A 26,509-nucleotide genomic window follows, 5' to 3' on the forward strand; every position below is an offset into this window, starting at 1 on the left:
CAAAACAAAATTAAAAAAGCATTTTTCTCAACACACACACACACATACACACACACACACACACACACACACACACACACACACACAACCTTCTCAAAGGAAATTACCCAAAAATTACAATGGTCCAACCATTTAATAAATCACTAGGTGATGTTTTTGTCAACTGTCCCTTCCAGAGCATAAAGAAACATATGGTCATTTCTATCAACTCTCAGTACTAATATGACTAGGATCAGACTGGACCTATATGAAAACATGCGAAAAGTAACAAAGTTTCCTTGAAAAGAAACTGGGCTTATGAGCTTCCCTACACATATTTTCAGAATCACTTTACCTTCATGACACTGACCATTAAAAAATAAAATAAAGAGGAGGCTTTCACTGAGAAAATGATAAGTCGTTATTTCAAAGTACAGTCCATAATGCAGAGATAACTCAGTGAAAAAATCATATGCAATCCTTGTATTTTGTAAGCAATAATATTCCTTCAAGTTTTTTTTAATCCAAAATAAATTTTGGGTTACGTTGCTTATGGCTAAATTGTATGTAAATGAGAAAACACTGAGCATTCTTTATATATTCAATGTATTTAGACACTGAAGATGAAATATCAATTGTTGGGATTCTTTTTCAGTCTCTTGAAAATCTGATGCATCATTCAGAGGAGAACCCAAATCAGATTCGCCTGTTGGCACAGACCCTTACAGATGGAGGTGTCATGGATGAACTGATCAATGAGGAGCTTGAGACATTTAATTCTCGTTGGAGGGAACTACATGAAGAGGTATGAAGATAAGTGGGAAATTTCTTTAAAATGCAGTGTATAAATATATGAGCTACACAGTCTTTTCTAGTAAAATAAAAAATTATTTCAGCTTAGTACAGCCTCAAATTTTAGTGAGTGAATTATTTTGACATGCATGTCATTCCTCTTAGAAATACATAGTTTTTTTTAAGAGGAACTATAAAGATATACTGAGACATATCAAGAAACCATGATCAGACCTATAAACTAATATTTAATATATTATCTTGGTGTTCCCACTGTTATGATAAAACACTGTGACCAAGAAAATTTGGGTAGGAAATGACTTATTTCAGGTTGTATTTCCAGGTGATAGTCCATCACTGAGGGAATTCAAGGTAGGGACTCAAACAGTGCAGGAATTTGGAGACAGAAAAATACAACTTTGTACTTTGTTGAAAATGATATTCTCTCTGAGATAGTATCCTTTGAATTTATTGTACTGGTATTTAAAAACCTGTTGTGAAGTTAAATGTCCATGAAATTTGTGTCCACATCACTGCCATTCCTCCCTCCCCACTCAAGTTCTTCTTGTGTTCTTTTGTCTCAAATTATTCACAAATTCATATATATATACACACATACATATGCATATAATATATACATGTATATAGATGTGTGTGAGTAAACTACTGAGTCCACTTAGTAAATATATATATATATATACATATATATATATATATATATATATATATATATATATATATATTGCAGGATGTTATCCATAGGGTATATTAATTTGCCCCCCTTTAGCAGCCACAGATCAGCTATTCTCTTTACCTAAAGTGGTTTACCATGCTGCATTTTCCATGCCAATATTTGCATGCCATATGTCCTAATTGTGCTGGTGAGACAACCATATTGTTGAGGCTTTGTGGATGCACATTCCTTATGTTGACTAAGTAACACTATCGAGCTACAGGAATCTTGGTCTCAGAGTGTTGTAATCTTTCCTACCCCCATTTTACAATTTTCACTGATCTTTAGGGTTAGAGATCTTGTTGACATGTTGGCTTTGATATCAGATTCTTTTTTTTCTTTTGACCAACTGATGATTAGAAACCAAGATTAAAGTATATAAATTGGGTAGTTTCTGGAATTACTTAGATAATTTAAAAATGCTTAGTAATGTCAATAGTATTATTACTTTGGTATTGTCACTGGCTCTAGTCAGATATGTTATGTGATGGTCAAGAATTGTAACTTTGTTTTTAAGTCATCATTTTTTATTTCCTGCCCACAAAAAAGTATTTTCCTTTATAAACTAACTACTATTTCATCTATAGATGAGCTTTAACCCATTTTCTTCTCAATTAAATGCTTATGTCAGAGGCTTGAAGGGGTTTTTATTGCCTACCTAATGCTTCTTATAGCTGCAATTATCCAGAGATAAGGTAACATTCAATTGCCTGTAAAATCAATCATACAGCCAGGGGTTTTATTGCCTATGAATATTTAAGAGAGATGTGCTAGTTCCCATTCCTAATTTCAGAATGTGAGTTTGCATTCAAATAAGAAATAAATTATTTCAGTCATTTTAAAGGTATCATGCACTCTTCATAAACTACATTTTCTCGTCATAGAAACAATTTGGAGGATGATTAACAAACCAGAAAACAGCTTCAAATGCCATGCAAATTACAGTTTTAAAGAATATTATAATGGCTTTATTCTGTCCATAAGTAACCAAATTTTAAGATGTTTTAGTATACAACAAAATGCTTAATAATCATAGTGATAGTATATTGGTTATCCAGCCCTCAATACTGTTCCAAATATGTGATACTATGTTCCTTTTCTGTTCTCAAATTGCCTTATTATATGAAACCTTTTATATACCCATTTTATACAATGACATGAATATCAAAAACTGTAAATTGGCTAGAGGCTTATAAGCATTTAGATTCAAATGTCTTTGTACCTGGAACCAAGGTATATGAACATCTTAGTATATTACCTCGAGCCTCTATGATCCTTGGTTTGTATTGAAGATAAGATATAGCAAAATGACTATGATAGACCATGTGTACTTTCTGATTTTCTATATAGTCAACTCACTACATACAGGAAATATCTAGAACATATTCACTTATGGTGATCATATACAGATTATTTTTCTTGGCATTATTCCCTAAGGATGCATCATATTTTTCTTTCTTTCTTTCTTTCTTTCTTTCTTTCTTTCTTTCTTTCTTTCTTTCTTTCTTCTCTCTCTCTCTCTCTCTCTCTCTCTCTCTCTCTCTCTCTCTCTCTCTCTCTCTTTTGGTTTTTCGAGACAGGGTTTCTCTGTGTAGTCCTGGCTGTCCTGGAACTCACTCTGTAGACCAGGCTGGCCTCAAACTCAGAAATCCACCTGCCTCTGCCTCCCAGTGCTGGGATTAAAGGCGTGCACCACCACTGCCTGGTGCATCATATGTTTCTTAGTAGTTATACTGAGCATCACAAAGGATCTAGAGAAAATTGTAAATATAAAATAAGGAGATAGGTACATTATATGCAAACACTTCATTTCATATAATGGACTTGAACTTCTGCATAATGATAGTTATGGGAGTCCTGTTGTAGATACAGCAGCAAGTCTCTGTTGGGAATAAGCAATTTCCCATCATATCTATATCTATATCTATATCTATATCTATATCTATATCTATATCTATATCTATATCTATATCTATATCTATCTATCTGTATGTATTTTTACTTTGAGACAGCTCATTCTGGGGCCAAAGTCATGATCCTCCTGCATTTTACCCCCAAGTGCTAGGGTGACTATGTTAGTATAGGGACACAACTTCTGTCTGGTTTTTTAACTTAAAAATAAACTTGAATCATGAGTTTAAAAGTATTACAACTTGGGCTGGAGAGATGACACAGGGTTTGGGAGACCTGACTGTTCTTCCAGAGTTCCTGATTACAATTCCCAGCAACCACATAGTGTCTCATAACTATCTGTAATGGAATCTGACACCCTCTTCTGGTGAGACTGAAGACAGCTACAGTGTACTCATAAATAAAATAAATCTTTAAAAAATTATTATGACTGATAGGAAGAGGGGGAAGGAACTAAAAGTAGGGAAGAGATAAGAAACAGGAGAAAGAATGTTGAATTTATCCAATGTAAAAAATATTCTGACACTGAAATAACTTTATGAAATTTACCACTATATGTGTTAAATATATGAAAACAAAATTTTTAGGAATAATTAACTAAAAGCATACATTTTAGAAAACTAAATATTATAACTGTATGCTTAGAAGTCTGATGCCTATATAATTTCTCATGAGATTAGTGTTGTTTTATCTTTATTAAAATTTATCTTTTATATCTGTCTATAAATTGATTTATTTATTATTTTCTGTGTGTGTGTTTGTGTGTGCATATGTGTGTGTGCATGTGTACGAGTGAATGTGAATGCTACAACCTGCAAGTAGAGATCACACAACAATTTTGTGGTGGTGTTTCCTTATTCTACATTTATGTAAGTGGGTTCTGGAGATCAAGCTCATGTTATTAGCTTTGCATGGCAACCACCTTTACACACTGACTAATCCATACTGTAGTCCCTGTCTATAAATTCTTTTATGTTACACCAAATAAGAGTCAGAATAACAAAGGAAAAATAACAACTGAACTGGTTAATTCTGCTTTAGTATTAACTGTCATGATAGATAGCTGCAGGGACCCTTTAATTGTGCTGGATAATTATGACAAATTGTTAACTCAGTGCTACATCTTGCTTAGGATAAATAGACCAGAATGGTAAATATTGATTCAAGCCACACTGAAAAGAATTGGCTTTGTGTAAGTCAATTACAGGGTTTAATTTTGTTGCAAAGTCTTTTGTACAAAAAAGAATATACTTTGTGATTTTGTTATTTTTAAAAATATGAAACTATAATAATAATAATGTTTATGCTTGTTATCCAGTGAGACAAAATTTATGTTACTTCTTTAGCTGTTACTAATACATAGTGTCAAATGTAATTGCAAACTATTTTTCTAAAGTAGATTTGATAATCTTAATATGCCAAAAGTATATTAACCTACATTGCTAGAGAGAGTCAGGCAACATCTTCCAAAATACCTTATATTCTATGACCCAGCAAAATTTCTAACAGATATACATTGAATCATCCTCACTAGAAGAGATGTAGAAGTAAGAATTAATGGGCAGGGCATACAAGTAATCTACTTATGAGCACTAACCCTGTTAAATCTAGGAAACCCTTTTTTCATGAATCAAGACAATTGACAATAAGTAAAGTTAAGTGTCAGACTCAAGCTGTAAGTGGAGATTAACAGTTATTTTGGATAAAACTGAGGCCAAGGAATATCAAAAAGATTAATAAATTAAAGTAACTGCAGACCAGTAGCACTAATCAAAAGCAAATGCAAGTACTTTATCAGGAAAAATATCCTACCCACAGACATTGTTTGGTCATATTTGACATCAAATTAAGCATGTATGAAGAAAACAAAGCCATCATGAATCAGCAAAAATAAAAAGGAGCAAGACACATAATAAATAGGAGAATTAATTTATGTAATACAGTTTAAAATTTACATTATGTGTGGCTGGAGAGGTGGCTCAGTGGTTAACAGCACTGACTGTTCTTCCAGAGATCCTGCGTTCAAGTCCCAGCAACCACATGGTGGCTCACAACATTCTGAAATGGTATTCAATGTATACTTCTGGTGTGTCTATGGAGAGCTACAGCATATTCACATACATAAAATAAATTAGATAAATCTTTAGAAATATTAACTTATAATTTGACAATAATGGGTAGAATATTGTATCAAATGCTGGAGGATAAAAATATTTTATATTGTCTTTTATTTTTTCTTTGTTAATTAAACGGTTTTAATTTCACTCTATACCCAGTTTAGAATTCTTTGTTATTTTTTCATTAAGTGAATGAAATGTCAATAATATTGGCCTCTGCTTATAAGTAGTTTTATGTAATAAGGATATTATTACTTTAAGGATTAATCTATATATTAAAATAATGATATACTATTCTTATAGACTTGGAAATCTAATAAATATTGTGAATTATATTTGAATAGTAACATTTTATGAGGTATTGGATATTATATAAAATTGTATAGAGCTAGAAAATTGAATGGTAGCAAGTTTTACTGTTTAATACCTTTCCTGGGGTTTGTAAAGCACCCTTAATAATTTTGCCACTTTCTATATAATAATTTTCCCACATTCCAGGACAGAGTGAAAACAGGAGTAGATACTTCTAGCTCACCTCCCATTCAATCTTTCACTTCCTTATTAGAGCAGCCTTATTCAAAAGTTCTGGAGGGAAAAGTGAGAGATGAGAATGATCTAAAAGTAAAAATAAGGCACATTACAGGCATTGAATACTGGGTGACAAGACAAGAGAGAAGGCCTGATAATTTAAAATAGATAACAAGATAGATGAAAGAGGTTAGTTTGACAGAAAATGGTAACTTCAGAAAGTTTTTAGTTGAAGGAAAATCCAGTATTAAGACATATTTAACATGAAAAATCAAATTACTGCAAGTAAGACAAAAATGAATTCATTTTAGAAACAATAAAATTAGAACTAGACAAAGTTAAATTGTGAACAAAGCTTTAAGAGTCAAATTCTGATTTATGGTGGATTCCATCTCTGAGACATTTTTATAAGGCTTAGGTTCATTAAGGTGTGGCTTGAGGAGGGGATGGGTAGCAGAACACATAAATGACACCGTGTTTGTTAGTACAAGATCTTTTCCATTGTAAAGTTTCATTAAGAAGGCAAAGTGCTGGCCAACACTTCAGAGCAAAAGAGTTCCTTTTCAAATTATGCTCTATTCTACTTTAGCAAAGACATGTATAGTATAATCCTATGATTCCGCCCTACCTTGATCATTCATTTTCCCTATAAAAAACCTATGACTTTTATTATTTACAATCTACCTTAAACAGCAAACAATTTGGACAGATATATATACTCTATGCTATTAGAATCTATTTTCCTATCGATAACCCAAAGTTATTATTTACCATGTTTTATGTGGACTGCTCTTAACTCCAACTGGCCAGCCCCCAGGTTCACGTTTCTATTACTCCCCAAACCCATGGCAGCTTCTCCTCCACTCACATTCTTCTCCTCCTTGTGGTTCTCCCCTTACCCTCAAGCCCAGGAATCCCATCCCCAAACTCTGTCTCTTTGACTGAACTATTAGCTGTTGGCATCTCTATTCACCAATCAAAGTAACTTGGGGACAAAGTCACATAGTATCAATTGGGAGTACATGAGGACTCTCTCTTCTCAAGCAACCTGGTCTTGAGGAAACAGTAATAACATTATAATATAAACAGCATCAGGCCAATGCACTACAATGTGTAGTAAGAATTGTCAGTTTCTAAGCATCTCACAGTTTTTTTGTAAAATACTTCCATAACTCAAAACTGCATACACATTTATACTTAAGAAATCAAAAGAAAAGAGAATCTTGGTTATGTTATGTATAATTATTGTCTTCAAAAAGTGTTTGATTATAGTCTGAAATAGCCAAGACCCCAGTCTTTGGAATCCTGTATTACAATGATAGCAATATTCAGAACATTCTCATTTGATATTCATTCTTCAATATGTCAGCATGTCCTGCTGTCTCTGATGTGAATTTTATGTATTATTTCTCCTGTAACATATTCAGCTTACTTTAGCTTATTTTAGCCTGTTAGCTGTTGGTCATTTTGGCTAAATTATGGTAATCAGATCATCTGCATACTTTAGCGGTTTAGTGTGAAAAGCAAATGTAGAACCCTTGTCCAAAATGTCATAATTGCTAGGAAGCAACAGCAGACAAAATAAGCTAAGTATGGGCTCTCCTACAATTGGTTACAATGTGACTACCTGGGTTGCATACAAATGATGACATGCCCAAGTATCTGTTTTATGTTTTTATTGCTTTTACTATCTAAATTGTTTTCAAAAGCATTCAGGAGGTAAGAACTTAAAGTTATTTCTACATAATATGGCTGGTTTATTATTTCACTGAAGATAATCAACCAAGGGCTTTATTTTTTCTCATATAATATACCTGATTACAGTTTCTTTCCCCTTACTCTTTCCAGTTCCTCCTTGACTCTTTTCCCATCTAGATCCATCCCCTTTTTGTACCTTGCCTGGTCTCAGTGGGAAAGGATGTCTCTCATCCTGAAGATATTTGATGCTCCAGAGTTGGGGGATCAGGGGAAGGGGATGGGGGAACAGAACTCTGTGAGGGGAGACCTGGAGGAAATCAGAATTTTGGATATGAGTTAATAATAATAATAGTAGTAGTAGTAGTAGTAGTAACACATAAAGATGAAATTAAAAAGAAAGCAAACAGGCTTCTAAGGGATAACAATAAAATACAACAAAATATAATAAGACAGACAAAAAAAATCACATCAGAGTTGAAAGACAAAAATAGAAGGAAAAACCTCTAAGGGAAGGCATAAGAATCAGAGACTCATTCATTTACACACTCAGAAATTGCCCCACCCAAAGAAAAACTAACCTGGAAGCTCAATATATGTACAGAGGACCTAGTGCTGGTCCCTGCAAGCCCTTTGCATGCAGCCTTAGTCTTTGTAAAATCATATGAGATTTGTTCATGTTGATTTAAAGGGCCTTAATCTCCTGGTGTCCTCCATCTCCTTGGGCTCTTACTGAGGCCAGTCAGTGCTTTCCTTATGTGAGTGGACATGCTGTCATCAACAGGAACATAGGCAATCTAACAAGAGCAACTTTTTAAAGAAAACTTCCTTTCCTTTCATAGCAAACTTCAACATCCAATGTGTCTCAGCTAAGAGTGAGAATTTGTTAGTGTTCTCATCTGTGCTAGAAGTTAAGCTGACTGGATTTATATAATCTTGTTCAGGAAACCACAATCTTGGTGAAGTCATAAAAACAATGATTTATTTCAGACCGGAAAACACTATTTTGCCATATTCCTACGTAATCTTCAGCTCTTATAGTCTCTCTGTCTCTGTCTCTGTCTGTCTCTGTCTCTGTCTCTCTCTGTCTCTCTCTCTGTCTCTCTCTCTGCCTCTCTCTCTCTCTCTCTCTCTCTCTGTTTCTCTCTCTCTCTGTCTCTCTCTTTCTTTCTCTCTTTCTCTCTCTCTCTCTTTTGAAATATCCCCTTCCTCACCTAGGACTGAGTACTACTTTTTAAAGAGGAATGTGGGTAGGAGAGATATATGGATTAACATCATTTACTTACAGTAATTTCTTCTGTTTCAGGAAATGCACACATAGAATAAGTAACAAAATATGTTTACACTTATCAGTTTATATGTCATTAAAATACAAATGTATTAATAAATTACCATTAGAGGTATAAAAATAACAGAAAACTATTTCATTTCTCCTGTATTATTCTGTTTCTTTTTAAAAATTTTATTGGATTGTTTAATTATTTACATTTCAGATATTATCCCTTTCCCCATTCTTCCCATCATAAGCCCCCATCCCATCCCTTCTCCTCCTTTTTGCTTTTATACCATTTTAATTACAAGCAAATATTAAGGTCAGTTCTAGGTTGAGGAACTAGCACTACAATAGATGCAAATAGTCAAAGAACAAGCATGACAATAAACATAGTCAAAAAAAGCAAGGCTATAAACAAAGTCTCATGATCCCTCCCATGATCACAATTTCTAAGGGCTTATCAAGATGACCAAATTATCTGAGCCTACTTCCCAGTCCTAGCCCAAAGTCATTTTCATGCCTGAGTCTACTTATTTGTTCTAGCCAAAGATTTAGATTCCTGCCTGCAATTACTTCTTTGTTCTTGCCTAATGTCAGATTCTAACCTGAAGCCCATTTTCTTGTCCTTGGTCACTGTGAGATTCCTGCCAAGCAGCCTCAAAAGCTCTCAGAGTTATTAATTTGACAGGCTGGCAAGCCAAGAAGGGGTAAGATTCTGCACAGAGCCTTACCAAACTAAGACAGAAGTGCATTGCCTTTGATAATGCATATTCCACGACAGGTAAGGAAGGCATTCTTATCAGAATGACCTAAGACAGTCTCAGTTTTATTTATGAAATATTTTGTTTATTATAACTGGCTTGATCTACATTGTGAAATTCCAAATTTCTTCTTCTCCTTCTTCTTCTTCTTCTTCTTCTTCTTCTTCTTCTTCTTCTTCTTCTTCTTCTTCTTCTTCTTCTTCTTCTTCTTCTTCTTCTTCTTCTTCTCCTTCCTTCTCCTTCTCCTCCTCCTCCTCCTCCTCCTCCTCCTCCTCCTCCTCCTCCTCCTCTTCCTCCTTCCTCCTTCCTCCTTCCTCCTTCCTCCTTCCTTCTTCCTTCTTTCTCCTTCTCTTCTTTCTTCTCTTCTTGTTCTTTTTAATCTTCTTTTTGGTTTGTAAATGCGTAAGCACATGCACACTCATATGTACATGTGTATATGTGTTTGTGTGTGTGTGCATTTTTATTTCTGTATGTGTGTATATATTATAGTGCACATATGGATATCAGATGACAACCTTGCATGTTAGTTCTCACGTGAATTTTCTTTGATATTTTTTATTTCTTTTTTTTTTCTTTGCTATAAATTAAAGACTAAAAGGCTACGTCTTTAGTCATATCTTTGTCCTCTTTGTTTATTTCTCTATGGGAGCTTTAGGATAATAATTCTTCCTGTACTATGGGGTCTGGGTTTTAGACTTGGTTGGGTAGGTTCTAGGGCTGTAAGCCCCTTAGGCAGTAAACTATCTTCCTATCACAGTATTTTTTAACATGCATTTTATTTTAATTCCATTATTTCTCTTTCAATCTCAATTCTATACAATAGTGTAACTTCATACAGATGGAAGGTCATAGGACACTTAGTATATATGTATTCTCTTTATCACCTTCTTTTTTAGACTGGGATTTTTTAATTTCATTTTGCAAATGTAATGAGAATTTTCTTTTATATTTTGATGATCACTTAGATTTTTTTTAACACTAGCTAACACCTTTACCCAAGGGAGATTTAGGCAATCTATTGCTAATGTATCCCTTGTTTTAGATTCATCCTCATTGAGGACAATTATTGTGTTAACATGGCTGGATGATCTCTAATTTCCACTAATACAGCTTATTTCCAACTTCTGAACAATTAAATCAAGCAAGGGAAAAGTCATCATCCTTTATACCCATATTTGTCTATTGACACAAAGTGTCTACTTTCTTGGAAAAAATAATGAATTGTTGATGGGATTGAAAGAATATCTCTGTGATCTTCACTATGTTTTCTCTGTTCATGTAAGTTGTGGTTTTCTGTTGAGAAAACACTGAGCAGTTATATATGTCTATAGACATTGTCCTTCAACATAATTTTTAACTAATTTTGACATTACCCAAACTGTATGAATCCTATATTCTTGGCTGTAAATGAACCTGTAACCAATCTCATTATGTCTTCACTGGGATGAAAAATTATACTGCTATCAATTTCACTCATAGGAAAAAAATATACAGGGTTAGGAGAGAAAAGAATGATGTTTGCGACCAGCTTATGTGTCTTTTAACCAGCTTCCATATTTGAAAGAGTGTTAGTTCCATATTACACATGCTCTCTAACAAGGGACTATGTGTGATATACTGTTTTGCCAGAGTTTATGAGGATCACCGTCATCATAGCATCACATATGAGTCTTCTTGTAAATAAAACCTATTGCTCTAGCAATGTATAGAAAATTTAGAAAGCAGAAGTCCAATCATCTGTTTCTTACAATCTTGTTCCTAGTGTTCAAGGAGCATACTCCAGACAAATGAAACCTATCACAACCAAACTCCCTGACAGGAGACCTTTTTTACAAAATTGCCTTGCAGCCACTTCCATCTATCTCATCCACTTGATGGCCAAATTATTTGAAAAATTGCAGTCACCTTAGCAGAAAACAGTGTTTACTGTTTTAGACCTTGAACTTTTTAAAATGTGGTAAGGTGAATTATAACATCATTGAAACATATTTATACTCCATCTAATTTTTCATTGTTTTCAGATCTATAGATTTTATAGTAGTATTTTTGATAAATATGTACCACTATTTATACATTTAGAAATTATTCCAAAGATTCAGTAATCCTGGAACAGAGGGAAATTATTCAATTACTCAGAGATACATCAGTAAGAAGGAAGCAAATTCAATATTGATTGAACATAGACTCCAACATAAATGGTAGTGATTTATTTCAATGTAAATTTAATACCTTAATGTATAATGGACTCATTGTTATGCCTAAGTTGCAGGTACCCAGTGACCACGTAGGAGCCCATCCCTATGCAAAACATATAAGTGTCTTATTAAGATCTCCAGAGCAAGGTCTCTCAGACTCTCATTTTTGCAGTGGGTCAGAGTGAGAATCCAGAGTCTAGGGGTTCAGGGTTTTTATTGTGGTTACAACAAACTTGGGGAATTTTCATACAGGTCAGCAAATTAATATTTTAAAAACTGAATTTCTGGTGCAATCTGCAGGAACCAAACAGGAGGGCAAAACCACCTAAGAAACAGGAATGCCAGGTTATCTATTCTATGCAGGATGTCTTAGGTTACCTATACATACCTTGTAACCTAACTAGCTGTTGCTAAGGGGGATGGGTTGCCATAGGATACTTGTTCAGGAGGACTCTGATTTTGTTTCTGGAATTGAAGTTTAGCTCACACAAAATGGAGTTTCTTCAAAAAATGGAGTTGGTTGGGCTTTACAATATCATCCATCCAGCAAAGAATTCTACATTTATTAGAAAAACACTATTCCTGGTTCCCAGGGATATGTGATACTGCCTGAAAACTGTTTTATTCATGGATGATCCCTGTAGCCATTGTAGGTACTTCAAAGAAAAGAGACCATCAGAGATGCATTTTATGAGTTAAGCAAAATGAGTTGTCTACAAGCCCTGGGTCCAGTTTATCTTAAAAGTCTGATTCTTGATTTGAGAAAATTCTGTTACTAAGAGATGTCCCAAGGCAAGATTTTTGTCACACAGTAGTCTAATTCCTCATTTGAGAGATTTCCTGTTACTAAGGGATGTTCCAAGGTACCATTTTTGTCACAAAGTACTCTAATTGCTGATTTGAGAGAATTTCTGTTACTAAGGGATGTTCCATGGTAAAATTTTTGTCACACATACTGTGCTGAACTTACATTGCTAACCTTACTTATAAAGGACATCTATTTATCTAGTATTGGCTACTTGACACACAACCAGCAAAGTTTCTGGACTAATCTCATTATGCTTACTGTCTTTTGAATAATTAACAACATACATTAGTTTACAGGTATTAACATTGTTTGTTTGGGGGTTTTTTCCTAATTATATGTAACCCCTTACTTCCTACTGTTTATGTTTACAACATAATGGTCACTGCCTTTTAGATTTTCTAGGATTAAAATAAAAACAATTGCAAGATTAATCAGTGGATACATTCTTAGCCTTGTTTTCTGACTGCCACTCATTATTCTTGTCTGTTATTTTATTTTATATCCATATATAAAATATGGATATATGGATATATGAGAGAGAGAACTTATGGTCTTCACATGCTAGGTAAGCATTTTTTCCACCTGGCCTTATAGCCCATCTGTGTGTGTGTGTGTGTGTGTGTGTGTGTGTGTGTGTATGTGTGTGTGTGTATGTGTGTTTGTGTGTGTGTATGTGTGTGTATGAGTAATAATGAATGTAATTTGTGTACAATGCAACAAATTAAAGAAGGACAGTGTTGATTAGGAAATTTTAAAAAGAAGCTGCTTTCATATTATTTAGCACATGCAGTTTAGATTTAATTTTCTGCTCTCTAGGTACGGTTTAAAATGATATATCCCCTAGTAATACATCACATGTTGATGCTATGATTACATTCTTCTTACATAGAAGAGAAATTTATATATATATATATATTAATATTTAAGACATAATTTTCATAATAAATTTTGCATTCACTGGAATATTTGCTATTAGCAAATGTAGATTATAATTTCACCCAATAAACTATTTTAGTGATGAGATGCTCACATTCAAAATGAATTTTCAGTCATGAGCTTATCTATCTCCTATTCCAATTCATTCCAATTCTTTGTGATTTGACACAATGAATTCATTCTTCCTGAGTTTCTTTTATAAAATATTTTCTTATTCTTTGAGAATTTTGTACAAAATTATTGTGATCATATTCATATCCCTCTCCTTTCCCTCACTCTTCTTCCTCCCCCAACTTTCTGCCCAATGATCTTTGTTTTATGTATTCAGCCCAAAGTTATTACTTATGTGTTTGCCATACTGTTACACAAAAGAGAAATACATGAGAATCTGAGCAATAATCAGTTCAGTTATTTTTGTAGCAAAACAAATTATTAAAAATTTATTTTGAAAGCATTTATATTTTCTTAGGTTATACTGGAGAAAACATTAAAATAATAGTAAATTTTTTTTTTAATTTTTTTATTAGATCTTTCATTTACACTTCAGATACCATCCCGTTTCCCCATTCCCCCCCCCTTAGAAAACCCCTATCCCATGCCCCCTTTTCCTTTTTGCATTTATACATTTTTTTAAGAAATGTTAATCATAGGCTTTATAAGTTTGGTATTGTTCAATCAGAGGTGTAACCCACTACCCAACCTAGATATATCAACTATCTTTGACTGGTGGAGATACATGAACATCTGCTTCCCTGTCTCCCCCCTCTATCTCTCTTTCATCACCTAGCTTCTCCTCTCCTTCTTCTTCTCCTCTTCTTACTCCTTTTCCTCCTCTCAGTACTCCTCCCACCTTAGCTCCTCCTACACATCACCCTTCCTGTTAAAATGAAACTTTTCTCTCAAAATACAATTAGAGCATAATTATGCCTATTTGTACCAGTGAGGTACAAGATAGTCCTAATACCCAGTCCATCCTTTTGTTGACTAACCAGCACCTCTGTCATCTATCCTAACTAAAACACTTAGTTCTGAACCTGGCTTTTTCCTTGGCTTTAGGATGAATGTCAGCTGATGACCATACACTCAGATCTTTTCTCTCAAAGTAAATAGCTATAAGTTTTCAACCCCATCAGAAATCCAGAATGACTGAGTTGACTATAATTGTGGGAAGCACAAAGCATAGCTTCTAAAACTTAGCCAATATAAAGACCTCTGAACACCTGGACACTCGCTCTACTTCAAAACGTTGGAGCATCTGTTCTTCTGCCTTCTGGCCCAGGATCATCTGACAGACCTTAGTGCTGCAGAATTATTAAGGACTGATTACTCTGTCTAGGCAGATATAATCAGTCGACTATTCTGCAAGTGTGTCCTTTTCTGGACAGTAATTTGTCTGTAGAAGGAAAGTGGCAATTCTTGCCTAGTGGCTGTCTCACCACAACTGGAGTAACTCCAAGGATGCTCAATTTCTTCTTAGAATTTAACATAGGAAGCTGTCCAGAGCAGACAGGTCTCTAATGAAAATGAACATTAATACTGAAATGTTTGTCATGTCAATTCTAAGGATTTCTGATGTTTTGAAAACCAGCTATCCATGTAAGGTAATCTGGACTGTTGCCTGTTAACTCCACTCAGCAATTTCTAAATAAAACATAGAGAACACCCTTATAATAAACTCCAAGTCATGAATTTGCTATAGTCCCTTAACTCACAGGCTGACCATCTCAAATCAGTTAAAAAAGTTAAAGAAGGACTGGGTCTAAGCTTTGTATTCCTAAGTGTGTTATACTGGTACAATGCCTATGAGAGTAACAATATTCATCCCACTCTTATATCACTAAGAAGCTCATGCCAATGAAAACCTTAAAATTTGTAAACAAAGTAAATCGGTGACATTTAAGAATTTATATCTTCATCTTGATATTAATTATACAGACTTCTACTAATAGGTTATGGCTATGCAATAACCCTAGCTAATCCTCTCTATTCCGACAAAACCACTACTTTTCCCTAGGGAGACAGCCCAACATTTACCACCTTAGTCCCCATGCCCAGGGAATAGGGGCGCTGACTCCTCATTAGCTTCTTCAAGCTGATTATGGGCATTGAGATATTAGAAGAGGAGTGGGGGGGAGAGCAAGTTGACAATCCTCTGATGCTGTGTCTTCGCTGCCTCCAGATGGAATTCACGGACCTCAGAGGTTTGAGCAGGTCTGCCCATCTTGCTTGTTGAGTAGATACACCAAGGCTGATCATTCTGCAATATACAATTCTCAAAACAAATTTTAGTATCAAGATAGTTTTTTTTTTTTTTAAGAGGGCTGACATTTTATTAAGAATGTTGGTTCTAACCGCTTTTCTATTTTTCCCCTCTTTTATTGGATATAATATTTACATTTCAAATTTTATCCCCTTACCATATTTCCCCCACCACCCAGGAACCCCTTATCCCATCCCCCCTCCTCCTGCCTCTATGAAGGTGTTTACCCACCTACCCCCAGCCTCCCTCCCCACCCTCAGATCCCCCCCCTCAGTGCTCAGCCTTCAGGGTACCAATGATCTTGTCTCCCACCTATGCCCAACAGGGCCATCCTCCCCTACATATACAGCTGGAGTCATGTGTCTCTCCCTATGTGCTCCTGGGCTGGTGGTTTAGACCCTGGGGAGCTCTGGCTGGTTGGTATTCTTGCCCTCCTCACAGGGCCACCAGCCCTTATGGTTCACGGTTCCTTCAATTTACTCTCTAACTCCTCCATTGGGAACTTTGATCAGATTAACGGATAGCTGTGGGTATCTGTCTCTGGGTATGTCCGACTCTGAGAGACCTCTAAGGAGACAGCCTTATCAGGCTGCTGTCAGCTTTCCCATCTTGACATCCCTATCAGCGTCTATTTTTGGTGACTGCCTATGGAATGAATACCCAGACACAATGGTCTCCCTACAACCCCCCCTTCAGATTCTGACCCACACTTTGTCTCCATATTTGCTCCCTTGGTTATTTAGTTACTCCTTCTAAGAAAGACCTAGGCATCCTCACTTGTTCTTTCTTCTTCATGAGCTTCGTGTCGTCTGGTAGTTGAATCTTTGTTGTTTCAAACTTTTGGGCTAATCTCCGCTTATCAGTGAGTAAATACCATGTGTGTTCGTTTGTGATTGGGTTACCTCACTCAGGATGATATTTTCTAGATCCATCCATTTACCTAAGAATTTCTCGAATTCATTATTTTTAATAGCTGAGTAATATTCCATTGTGTAAATGTACCACATTTTTTGTATCCATTCCTCTGTTGAAGGGCATCTGGGTTCTTTCCAGCTTCTGGCTATTATAAATAGGGCTGCTATGAACATAGTGGAGCATATGTCTTTATTATTTGTTGAGGCATTTTCTGGGTATATACCCAGAAGTGGTATAGCTGGGTCCTCAGGTAGTGCTATGTCCAATTTTCTGAGGAACCGCCAGACTGACTTCCAAAGTGGTTGTACCAGCTTGCAACCCCACCAACAATGCAGGAGTGTTCCTCTTTCTTCACATCCTCGCCAGCATCTACTATCACCTGAGTTTTTGATCTTAGCCATTCTGACTGGTGTGAGGTGGTATCTCAGTGTTGTTTTGATTTGCATTTCCCTGATGACTAAGGATGTTGAGCATTTCTTAAGGTGCTTCTCGGCCATTCGAGTTCCTCAGTTGAGAATTCTTTGTTTAGCTCTGTACCCCATTTTTTAATGGGGTTATTTTGTTGTTTGGCGTCTAATTTCTTGAGCTCTTTGTAAATATTAGATATTAGCCCCCTATCAGATGTAGGATTGGTAATGATCTTTTCCCAATCTGTTGGTTGCCGTTTTGTCTTGTTGACAGTGTCCTTTGCCTTACAGAAGCTTTGCAATTTGATGAGGTCCCATTTGTCGATTCTTGATCTTAGAGCATAAGCCATTGGTGTTCTGTTCAGGAACTTTTCCCCTGTGCCTAGGTATTCGAGGGTCTTCCCCAACTTCTCTTCTAATATTTTCAGTGTACCTGGCTTTATGTGAAGGTCCTTTATCCACTTGGAGTTGAGCTTTGTGCAAGGAGATAAGAATGGATTAATTTGCATTCTTCTACATGTTGACCTCCAGTTGAGCCAGCACCACTCTTGAAAATGCTGTCCTTTTTTCCACTGGATGGAATTTAGCTCCCTTGTCAAATATCAAGTGACCATAGGTATGCGGGTTCATTTCTGGGTCTTCAATTCTGTTCCATTGATCGTCCTTTCTGTCTCTGTACCAATACCAAGCAGTTTTTATCACTACTGCTCTGTAGTACAGTTTGAGGTCCGGAATGGTGATTCCCCCAGAGGTTCTTTTATTGTTGAGAATAGTTCTCACTATCCTAGGTTTTTTGTTATTCCATATGAATTTGTAAATTGCTCTTTCTATCTCTATGAAGAATGATTTGGAATTTTTGATGGGTATTGCATTGAATCTGTAGATTGCTTTTGGCAGGATAGCCATTTTTACTAAATTAATCCTGCCAATCCATGAGCATGGGAGATCTTTCCATCTTCTGAGATCTTCTTCAATTTCTTTCTTGAGAGACTTGAAGTTCTTGTCATACAGATCTTTCACTTGCTTGTTAGATTCACTCCAAGATAATTTATTTTATTCGTGGCTATTGTGAAGGGTGTCATTTCCCTGATTTCTTTCTCTGCCTGTTTATCCTTTGAGTAGAGGAAGGCTACTGATTTGTTTGAGTTGATTTTATATCCAGCCACATTGCTAAAGTTGTTTATCAGGTTTAGGAGTTCTCTGGTGGAAGTTTTAGGTTCACTTAAGTATACTATCATATCATCTGCAAATAGTGAAATTTTGACTTCTTCCTTTCCTACCTGTATCCCTTTGACTTCCTTTGTTGTCTAATTGCTCTAGCTAAGACTTCCAGTACTATATTGAATAGGTAAGGTGAGAGTGGGCAGCCTTGCCTAGTCCTGATCTTAGTGGGATTGCTTCAAGTTTTCTCTCCATTTAGTTTGATGTTGGCTACTGGCTTGCTGTATATTGCTTTTACTATGTTTAGATATGGGCCTTGTATTCCTGATCTTTCCAAGACTTTAACATGAAGGGATGTTGAATTTGTCAATGCTTTTCTCAGCATCTAGTGATATGACCATGTGGTTTTTCTCTTTGAGTTTATTTATGTAGTGGAATTACATTGATGGATTTCCGAATATTGAACCATCCCTGCATTCCCTGGGATAAAGCCTACTTGACCTTGATGGATAATTGTTTTGATGTGTTGTTGGATTCGGTTTGCGAGAATTTTATTGAGTATTTTTGCATCAATATTCATAAGAGAGATTGGTCTGTAGTTCTCTTTCTTTGTTGCGGTCTTTCTGTGGTTTAGGTAGGAGTGTAATGGTAGCTTCATAGAATGAATTGGGTAGTGTTCCTTCTGTTTCTATTCGATGGAATAACTTGAAGAGGATTGGTATTAGGTCTTCCTTGAAGGTCTGAAAGAATTCTGCACTGAAACCATCTGGCCCCGGACATTTTTTGGTGGGAAGATTTTTAATGACTGTGTCTAGTTCTTTAGGCGTTATGGGACTGTTTAGGTGGTTTATCTGCTCCTCGTTTAACTTTGGTACCTGGTATCTATCTAGAAAATTGTCCATTCCTCCAGATTTTCCAATTTTGTTGAGTATATAGTCCTTTGTAGTAGGATCTGATAATTTTTTTTAATTTCCTCTGTTTCTGTTGTTATGTCTCCCTTTTCAGTTCTGATTTTATTAATTTGAATGCTGTCTCTGCGCCCTTTGGTTAGTCTGGCTAAGGGTTTGTCTATCTTGTTGATTTTCTCAAAGAACCAGCTCCTGGTTTTGTTGATATTTTGTATAGTTCTTTTTGTTTCGACTTGGTTGATTTCAGCCATGAGTTGACTATTTCCTGCCGTCTACTCCTCTTGGGTATACTAGCTTCTTTTTGTTCTAATGCTTTCAGGTTTGCTGTCAAGTTGTTGATGTATGCTCTTTCCACTTTCTTTTTGTGAGCACTTAGAGCTATGATTTTTCCTCTTAGTACTGCTTTCAATGAGTCCCACATGTTTTGATATGATGTGTCCTCATTTCATTTAAATCTAAAAAGTCTTTAATTTCTTTCTTAATTTCTTCCTTGACCAAGTATCATTGAGTAGAGCATTGTTCAGTTGCCATTGTATGTCGGTTTTCTGATGTTTTTGTCCATGTCAAGGACAAGTCTTAATCCATGGTGGTTCTGATAAGGTGCTGGGGATTATTTCAATCTTTTTGTATCTGTTGAGGCCTGTTTTGTGACCAATTATATGGTCTATTTTCGAGAAGGTACCATGAGGTGCTGAGAAGAAGGTGTATTCTTTTGTTTTAGGATGAAATGTTCTATAGATGTCAGTTAAGTCCAATTGGTTCACTAACTTCTGTTAGTTTCATTGTGTCTCAGGTTTAGTTTCTGTTTCCATGATCTGTCCATAGCTGAGAATGTGGGGTGTTGAATATCTCCACTATCATTGTGTAGGGTGCAATGTATGCTTTAAGTTTTAGTAAAGTGTCTTTTATGTATGTGGGTGCCCTTACATTTGGGGCATAGATGTTGAGAATTGCAAGTTCCTCTTGGTACATTTTTCCTTTCATGAATATGAAGTGTCCTTCTTTATCTTTTTTGATTACTTCTGGTTGAAAACTGATTTTATTTGATATTAGAATCGCTACTCCAGCTTGTTTCTTGGGACCATTTGCTTGGTAGATTGTTTTCCAACCTTTTACTCTGAGGTAGTGTCTGTCCTTTCCACAGAGGTGCGTTTCCTGAATGCAGCAAAATGTTGGGTCCTGTTTACGTATCCAGTCTGATAGTCTATGTCTTTTTATTGGCGAATTGAGTCCATTGATATTAAGAGATGTTAAGGAAAAATGAGTGTTGTTTCCTGTTATTTTTGTTATTGGCAGTGGAGATATGTTTGTGTAGCTACCTTCTTTTACGGTTTTTGGAAGATTACTTTCCTGCTTTTTCCAGGTTGTAGTTTCCCTCCTTGTGATGGAGTTTCCACCAATTATCCTTTGAAGTGCTGGGTTTGTGTTGAGATACTGTGTAAATTTGGATTTGTCATTGAATATTTTGGTTTCTCCATCAATAATGATTGACAGTTTTGCTGGGTATAGTAGTCTGGGCTGACATTTATGTTCTTTTAGGGTCTGTATGATATCAGTCCAGGATCTTCTGGCTTTTATGGTCTCTGGTGAGAAGTCTGGTGTAATTCTTATAGGTCTGCCTTTATATGTTACTTTGCCTTTTTCCCTTACTGCTTTTAGTATTTTTTCTTTGTTTTGTACATTTGATGTTTTGACTATTATGTGGCGGGAAGTATTTCTTTTCTGGTCTAAACTATTTGGAGTTCTGTAGGCTTCTTGTATATTTATGGACATCTCTTTCTTTAGGTTAGGGAAGTTTTCCTCTATAATTTTGTTGAGAATATTTACTGGTCCTTTAAGTTGGGAGTCTTCCCCCTCATCTATTCCTATTATCCTTAGGTTTGGCCTTCTCATTGTGTCTTGGATTTCTTGTATATTTTGGGTTAGTAGCTTTTTGTATTTTGCATTTTCTTTGACAGTTGTGTCAATGTTTTCCATGGTATCTTTGCACATGAGATTCTCTCTTCCATCTCTTGTATTCTGTTGGTAATACTTGTATCTATGACTCCTGATAGTTTTTTTTTAAGTTTTCTATCTCCAGGGTGTTCTCCCTTTGTGATTTCTTTATTGTTTTCTACTTCCGTTTTTAGATCCTTCATGGTTTTGTTTAATTCCTTCTCCCGTTTGGTTGCATTTTCTTGTAATTCCTTAAGGGATTTTTGTGTTTCCTCTCTAAGGGTTTCTATCTGTTCTTTGAGAGTGTTATTTATGTCTTTCTTAAAGTCCTCTATCATCATCATGAGAAGTGATTTTAATTCTGAATCCTGCTTTTCTGGTGTGATGGGGTGTTCAGGGCTTGCTATGATGGGGGGAACTGGGTTCTGATGATGCCATGTAACTTTGGTTTCTGTTGCTTACGTTCTTGCGCCTGCCTTTTGCCATCTGGTTAATTCTAGTGCTACCTGTACTTCTGTCTCTGATTGAAGCCTGTCTTTCCAGTTGTCTCGCTTTTGTTTGGTCTTCTAGGAGTCCAGATGTCTTTGTGATTTTTTCCAGCTGCCCTGATTACAGTGGTATCTCTAGGATGCCTCAGGATATGGTGCCTCCAAGGTAGCAGTCCAGCTAGATGTCTGCTGTTCTGGGTGCAGTGTCTCCTCTTGGATATCTCAGGGTATGCTGTCTGACACTCTGAGTTCAGTTGTTCCTCTGTGGCTCTGGGTTGAGCAGACCTTCCAGTATGTCTCAGGTGGAATCCGGGGTCCACACAACTGCAGACCTGGTAGAGGTCTGGTCTGGGACTCAGACCCTGCAGGCCTCAGACCGGAGGGGGGGCGAGCAGCAGAAGGAGCGTGCTAGCGCTGGCTATGGGTTCTATGGATCCCCCAGAATGTGTCTGGGGGACTCCTGGGTGCACTTACCCGCAGGCCTCAGACTGCAGGAGGGGCGAGCGGCGGAAGGGACGTGCTAGCGCTGCTATGGGTTTCTATGGATCCCCCAGAATGTGTCTGGGGGGCTCCTAGGTGCACTCACTCGCAGGCCTCAGACTGCAGGAGGAGCTAGCGCTGGCTATGGGTTCTATGGATCCCCCAGAATGTGTCTGGGGGGCTCCTGGGTGCACTAACCCGCAGGCCTCAGACTGCAGGAGGGCAATAATAGTAAATTTTAAAGTATTGTCTGCTTTTGTACCTTCTTTAATTTAAAAATATAGAGCAAAATATCTTCATTTCCAGGGAGCCATTCCTAGGATTTTGTTTTCACCTGCACATAGTTTTATAACTACTCTAATATTTGCTATTTCTGTTTATCTCTATGATTCCTATTATTGCTGAGTGGATTAGCTAAATTGATGAAATAACATTTTTAAATGACAGGCATTGTTTTGAGATTGTAGGATATACCTGATTATGGCTTGGGAGTTCCTAATTCCATTCAGCAGGTCAAGGTGTGGCAAAGTGTCCTGCAAAGTCACAGGCTGGCATCCTATTGGGGTCTGCCTAATAAGATGTTTAGAAATAGAAACCAGCTTATGCCATGACTGGTTCAAAGCTTGGACTGACATCAAGTCTTTTACTGCCTGAGATAATCAAGCAATCCATGTAATCACTCTTTTATTGACTGTTTGTCAGGTTGGCTAAGAAACAAACCCCCTCAGATCTTTTATTATCATCTTCAGGCTATGCTATGTCATGCAAGCCCATTTAATCTCAAGAATGGAAATACAACAATTAGGTTTAGAAACATAAATTTGAGGCCAGTGGTATGATTTAAAATTCTACTGCATTACATCATTTTCAATTACATTAACATTCTACAAATGTCTACTGATTAGTATGTTGGCTTTGCCTTTCATCAAAGAAAGGACCACATTTAAACAATGCCTGAACACACAATTACTCCCTACTATGTTTGGAAGGCTTCTGTAGCCACCTGTCACAATGCTGACATTGTGTCATTAGTTAGAGATCCACTTGTCTGGAGGACTCTTTGTATGTTACAGACAGTCTTTCCTATAATACAGAAAGTGAAGGCTTCTTATTGTAACTATGAACACTGTTTTCTGAATAATTATGGAAAGCAATTTGTTTGATGTTGGACTGAAATGAGTTTAGAGCAAGGTCTCAGTCCTCAATCTTGTGATGTTTTAATAGAAATAGATTAAATGTTGTTTATATATTGTCCACCCTATTGTTATACTTAAAACTATGTTAAGCAAGAGTTATTCTTCAAATGTAAGCATCTCTAAGAGGTTTCCATTATACATCCATTTTTTTTTTGGCAGCTTGAACTTTTTCCTCTTTTCTCCATTAAACAAATCACTTTTTTGCATCATTCATTTAGTCGTGAACAAAAGCTGTTGGTATTGTTTCTGGAAACTGATATTCAGAAAAGACCCTCATTAGAGCTAGGATCCAAAGTAAATATACATAATTAATGAGAAACTACAATGTGGAATATCAATGTAAATTAAAAATAATAGAAACTATGAAAACATAAAATAAATGACAATTAATATGTTAAATAGATTAATTTAAGTATTCTACATCACATACAAAAGTCAAATACCATACTGTAGATATAAACAGTTTTGTTAGTAGAAAAGAAATAGAAGGTCAGATATGGTAATGGGGATTAAATATGATTTATAATATGATTTAAAAAATGATACCTGATTTATTTTCATCAAAATTAAATTTGGATCCATACCTTTTTATAAGGAAATCTTAATAATTAAAAGGGAGTAAACAAATAATATTTTCAAAAATTCAAAGGGTACATTACAGTGATATTTACCAGATTTGAGAAAGTAACAAGAATAGGAAGAAGTATTCATGTAGGCCCCCAGATCCTTTTCACATTTTCCAGATATCTTTAAGTAAATATTATTACTCAACAAGAATAATAGTATGCTCTACATTCACTTGTCAAAATAATAGCATATTGCAATTACATATATATGTATGTATATATGTATGTTTGTTCAAATATGCTCAATGTAAAAAAAGGCCATTTATAATCAGAGGGTAATCTCTGGGATGCAGATTTATTAGTACTATCATATCACAATCAGGCCTATACCTTTATGTGATGGATGACTTAAGAAATTTAAAATAATTTTTTTGACTCATTCTTTACCTTGAGGAAAAAATTATTTTAAGGTCATTTGATCCTTCGAAGTAGACTTCACAATCTCTTTAGAATGCTATTAATACTTGAAAAATGTTAAATAAGCCTAACATTTTTTATGGTAACAATCATGATTAATTAAATAATGATTAATTACAGCTATGTTATATTTAGTTAATATTTCTTCTACTTCAATAATAGTATACCATTCAACTGTAATGTTTCCATAATCCAAATTGTAAAAGAAAAAGTAGAGAGAGGAAAACAATTTTACAAAGTGGGATGAAAATTGTATTCAAAGTAAATCCTTAAACAGATGGTTATAGTAAAATATTTCTTTTCGAAAGGAGCCTATTGTGAACAGATTGCTTATGTGTCTAGCCGGTAGAAGTGGATTATCTGTCTTGAATTGGATTGTGATGACGGTGACCCTATTCTAAGTAAACCAAATCGCTTGAACTATATAATGAGATCAGGAGGAACATTCAGCCTGAGATCGACAGATTGCAACAACTGAGATGATTTTGCTAATGTTTTCTTCCAGCTTCTTCCTTTGATGTGCATGATACTGAGACATTTTTCCCTGCAGACACCTCTGTTCTGTGTACCAAGTGTTGATTTTTTTCCTTTTCCTTTTATTTATATAAGCAGAGCTGAATGAGTGCCCGAAAGCTGCGTAATCTGTCTTACAAAAAGGTGACTGTGGAAGACTCTAGATTCTTCACTAACCGTGTGACAGAAATTGTAGAGAATGCACTATGAACAAATATTTCAATAATTCACTCTTATTTCTTCTTCTATTTAGGCTGTGAGGAAACAAAAGTTGCTTGAACAGAGTATCCAGTCTGCCCAGGAAATTGAAAAATCCTTGCACTTAATTCAGGAGTCGCTTGAATCCATTGACAAGCAGTTGGCAGCTTATATTGCTGACAAGGTGGATGCAGCTCAAATGCCTCAGGAAGCCCAGGCAAGTCATCCAAACTGGAAAGGAACATTTGTTTCTGTTTTTTCTTTTATTTTTAATGTTTCAACTTCAGTGGGGTGCTGTTGGTTTTCCTATTTAGGTATTATTTAACTAATTGTGAGGAAGTTCCCTTTCATTTATTCATTGAACTATTTGGAAGTGACAGCTTAAATAAGTCTACATTGTAATTCTAAGATTTATTTTTCTGAATTATGCAGTGCACCATTTTCAAATAGAGACAATGAAACCCAAAAGAGCTGATATCCATTGTTCACAAATGTTTCAAAACTATACTCAATATAGATGAAAGCCAAAGCATAGTATTTTTTATGACACAGAAATAATTTATTCTCTTCTTAAACATGATTATCAACCATTTGCAAACAACTCATATTTGTTATGATGGATATTAGTTCTAAACTATGTTTCTGTCTTCCTACTGTGTTACAAGTAGCTAACAACACAGGTAGACATATTCACCCCATTGCTATTGATCATAATCGATGTACTCATGTGCACAAACTCACGTACTCTCCTTCTTTGAATCCAAATTATTAAGTGTTTCTAATTACATTTCTGAAAATGATACTGAAAGTAGAAATTCATCCTATACAAGTTGGGATTAAGTAAATAAATTTCATACTGTAACATATTCCATATGATATTTTAGACAGCAAATTTCTGTTTTTAATAACATGTAAATGCATGTCAAATCACATGCACATTATTATTTTTTAAACTAAGATACTAGAAGTAACAAATATGTACTTTTTTTTTTTTGGTTTTTTGAGACAGGCTTACTCTGTGTAGCCCTGGCTGTCCTAGAACTCACTCTGTAGACCAGGCTGGCCTCGAACTCAGAAATCCGCCTGCCTCTGCTTCCCAAGTGCTGGGATTAAAGGCATGCACCACCACTGCCCAGCAAATATGTACTTTTTAAAGTACACCCACACACACACACACACACACACACAACTAACAACCAAGTGTAATTAATATCTGTATGGAATTATGTGAGGGTAGTAGAAAATGATGTTTAAATCCATTTTTCCTTTTCTATTTT

The 26,509-nt window shown here is 35.7% G+C and overlaps 1 protein-coding gene across 1 annotated transcript in view; it reads left to right on the forward strand.

Annotated features, from left to right (window-relative positions):
• Dmd (dystrophin) overlaps positions 1-26,509 on the forward strand; it is a 1,571,027-nt gene that overhangs the window by 362,109 nt on the left and 1,182,409 nt on the right. Inside the window, exons 24-25 of the mRNA XM_076918257.1 lie at positions 635-784; positions 25,288-25,449. Coding sequence (XP_076774372.1) covers positions 635-784; positions 25,288-25,449 — 312 coding nt within the window. The remainder of the gene's footprint in view (positions 1-634; positions 785-25,287; positions 25,450-26,509) is intronic.

Source organism: Arvicanthis niloticus, chromosome X, assembly GCF_011762505.2.
Source record: "Arvicanthis niloticus isolate mArvNil1 chromosome X, mArvNil1.pat.X, whole genome shotgun sequence".
Lineage (NCBI taxonomy): Eukaryota > Metazoa > Chordata > Mammalia > Rodentia > Muridae > Arvicanthis > Arvicanthis niloticus.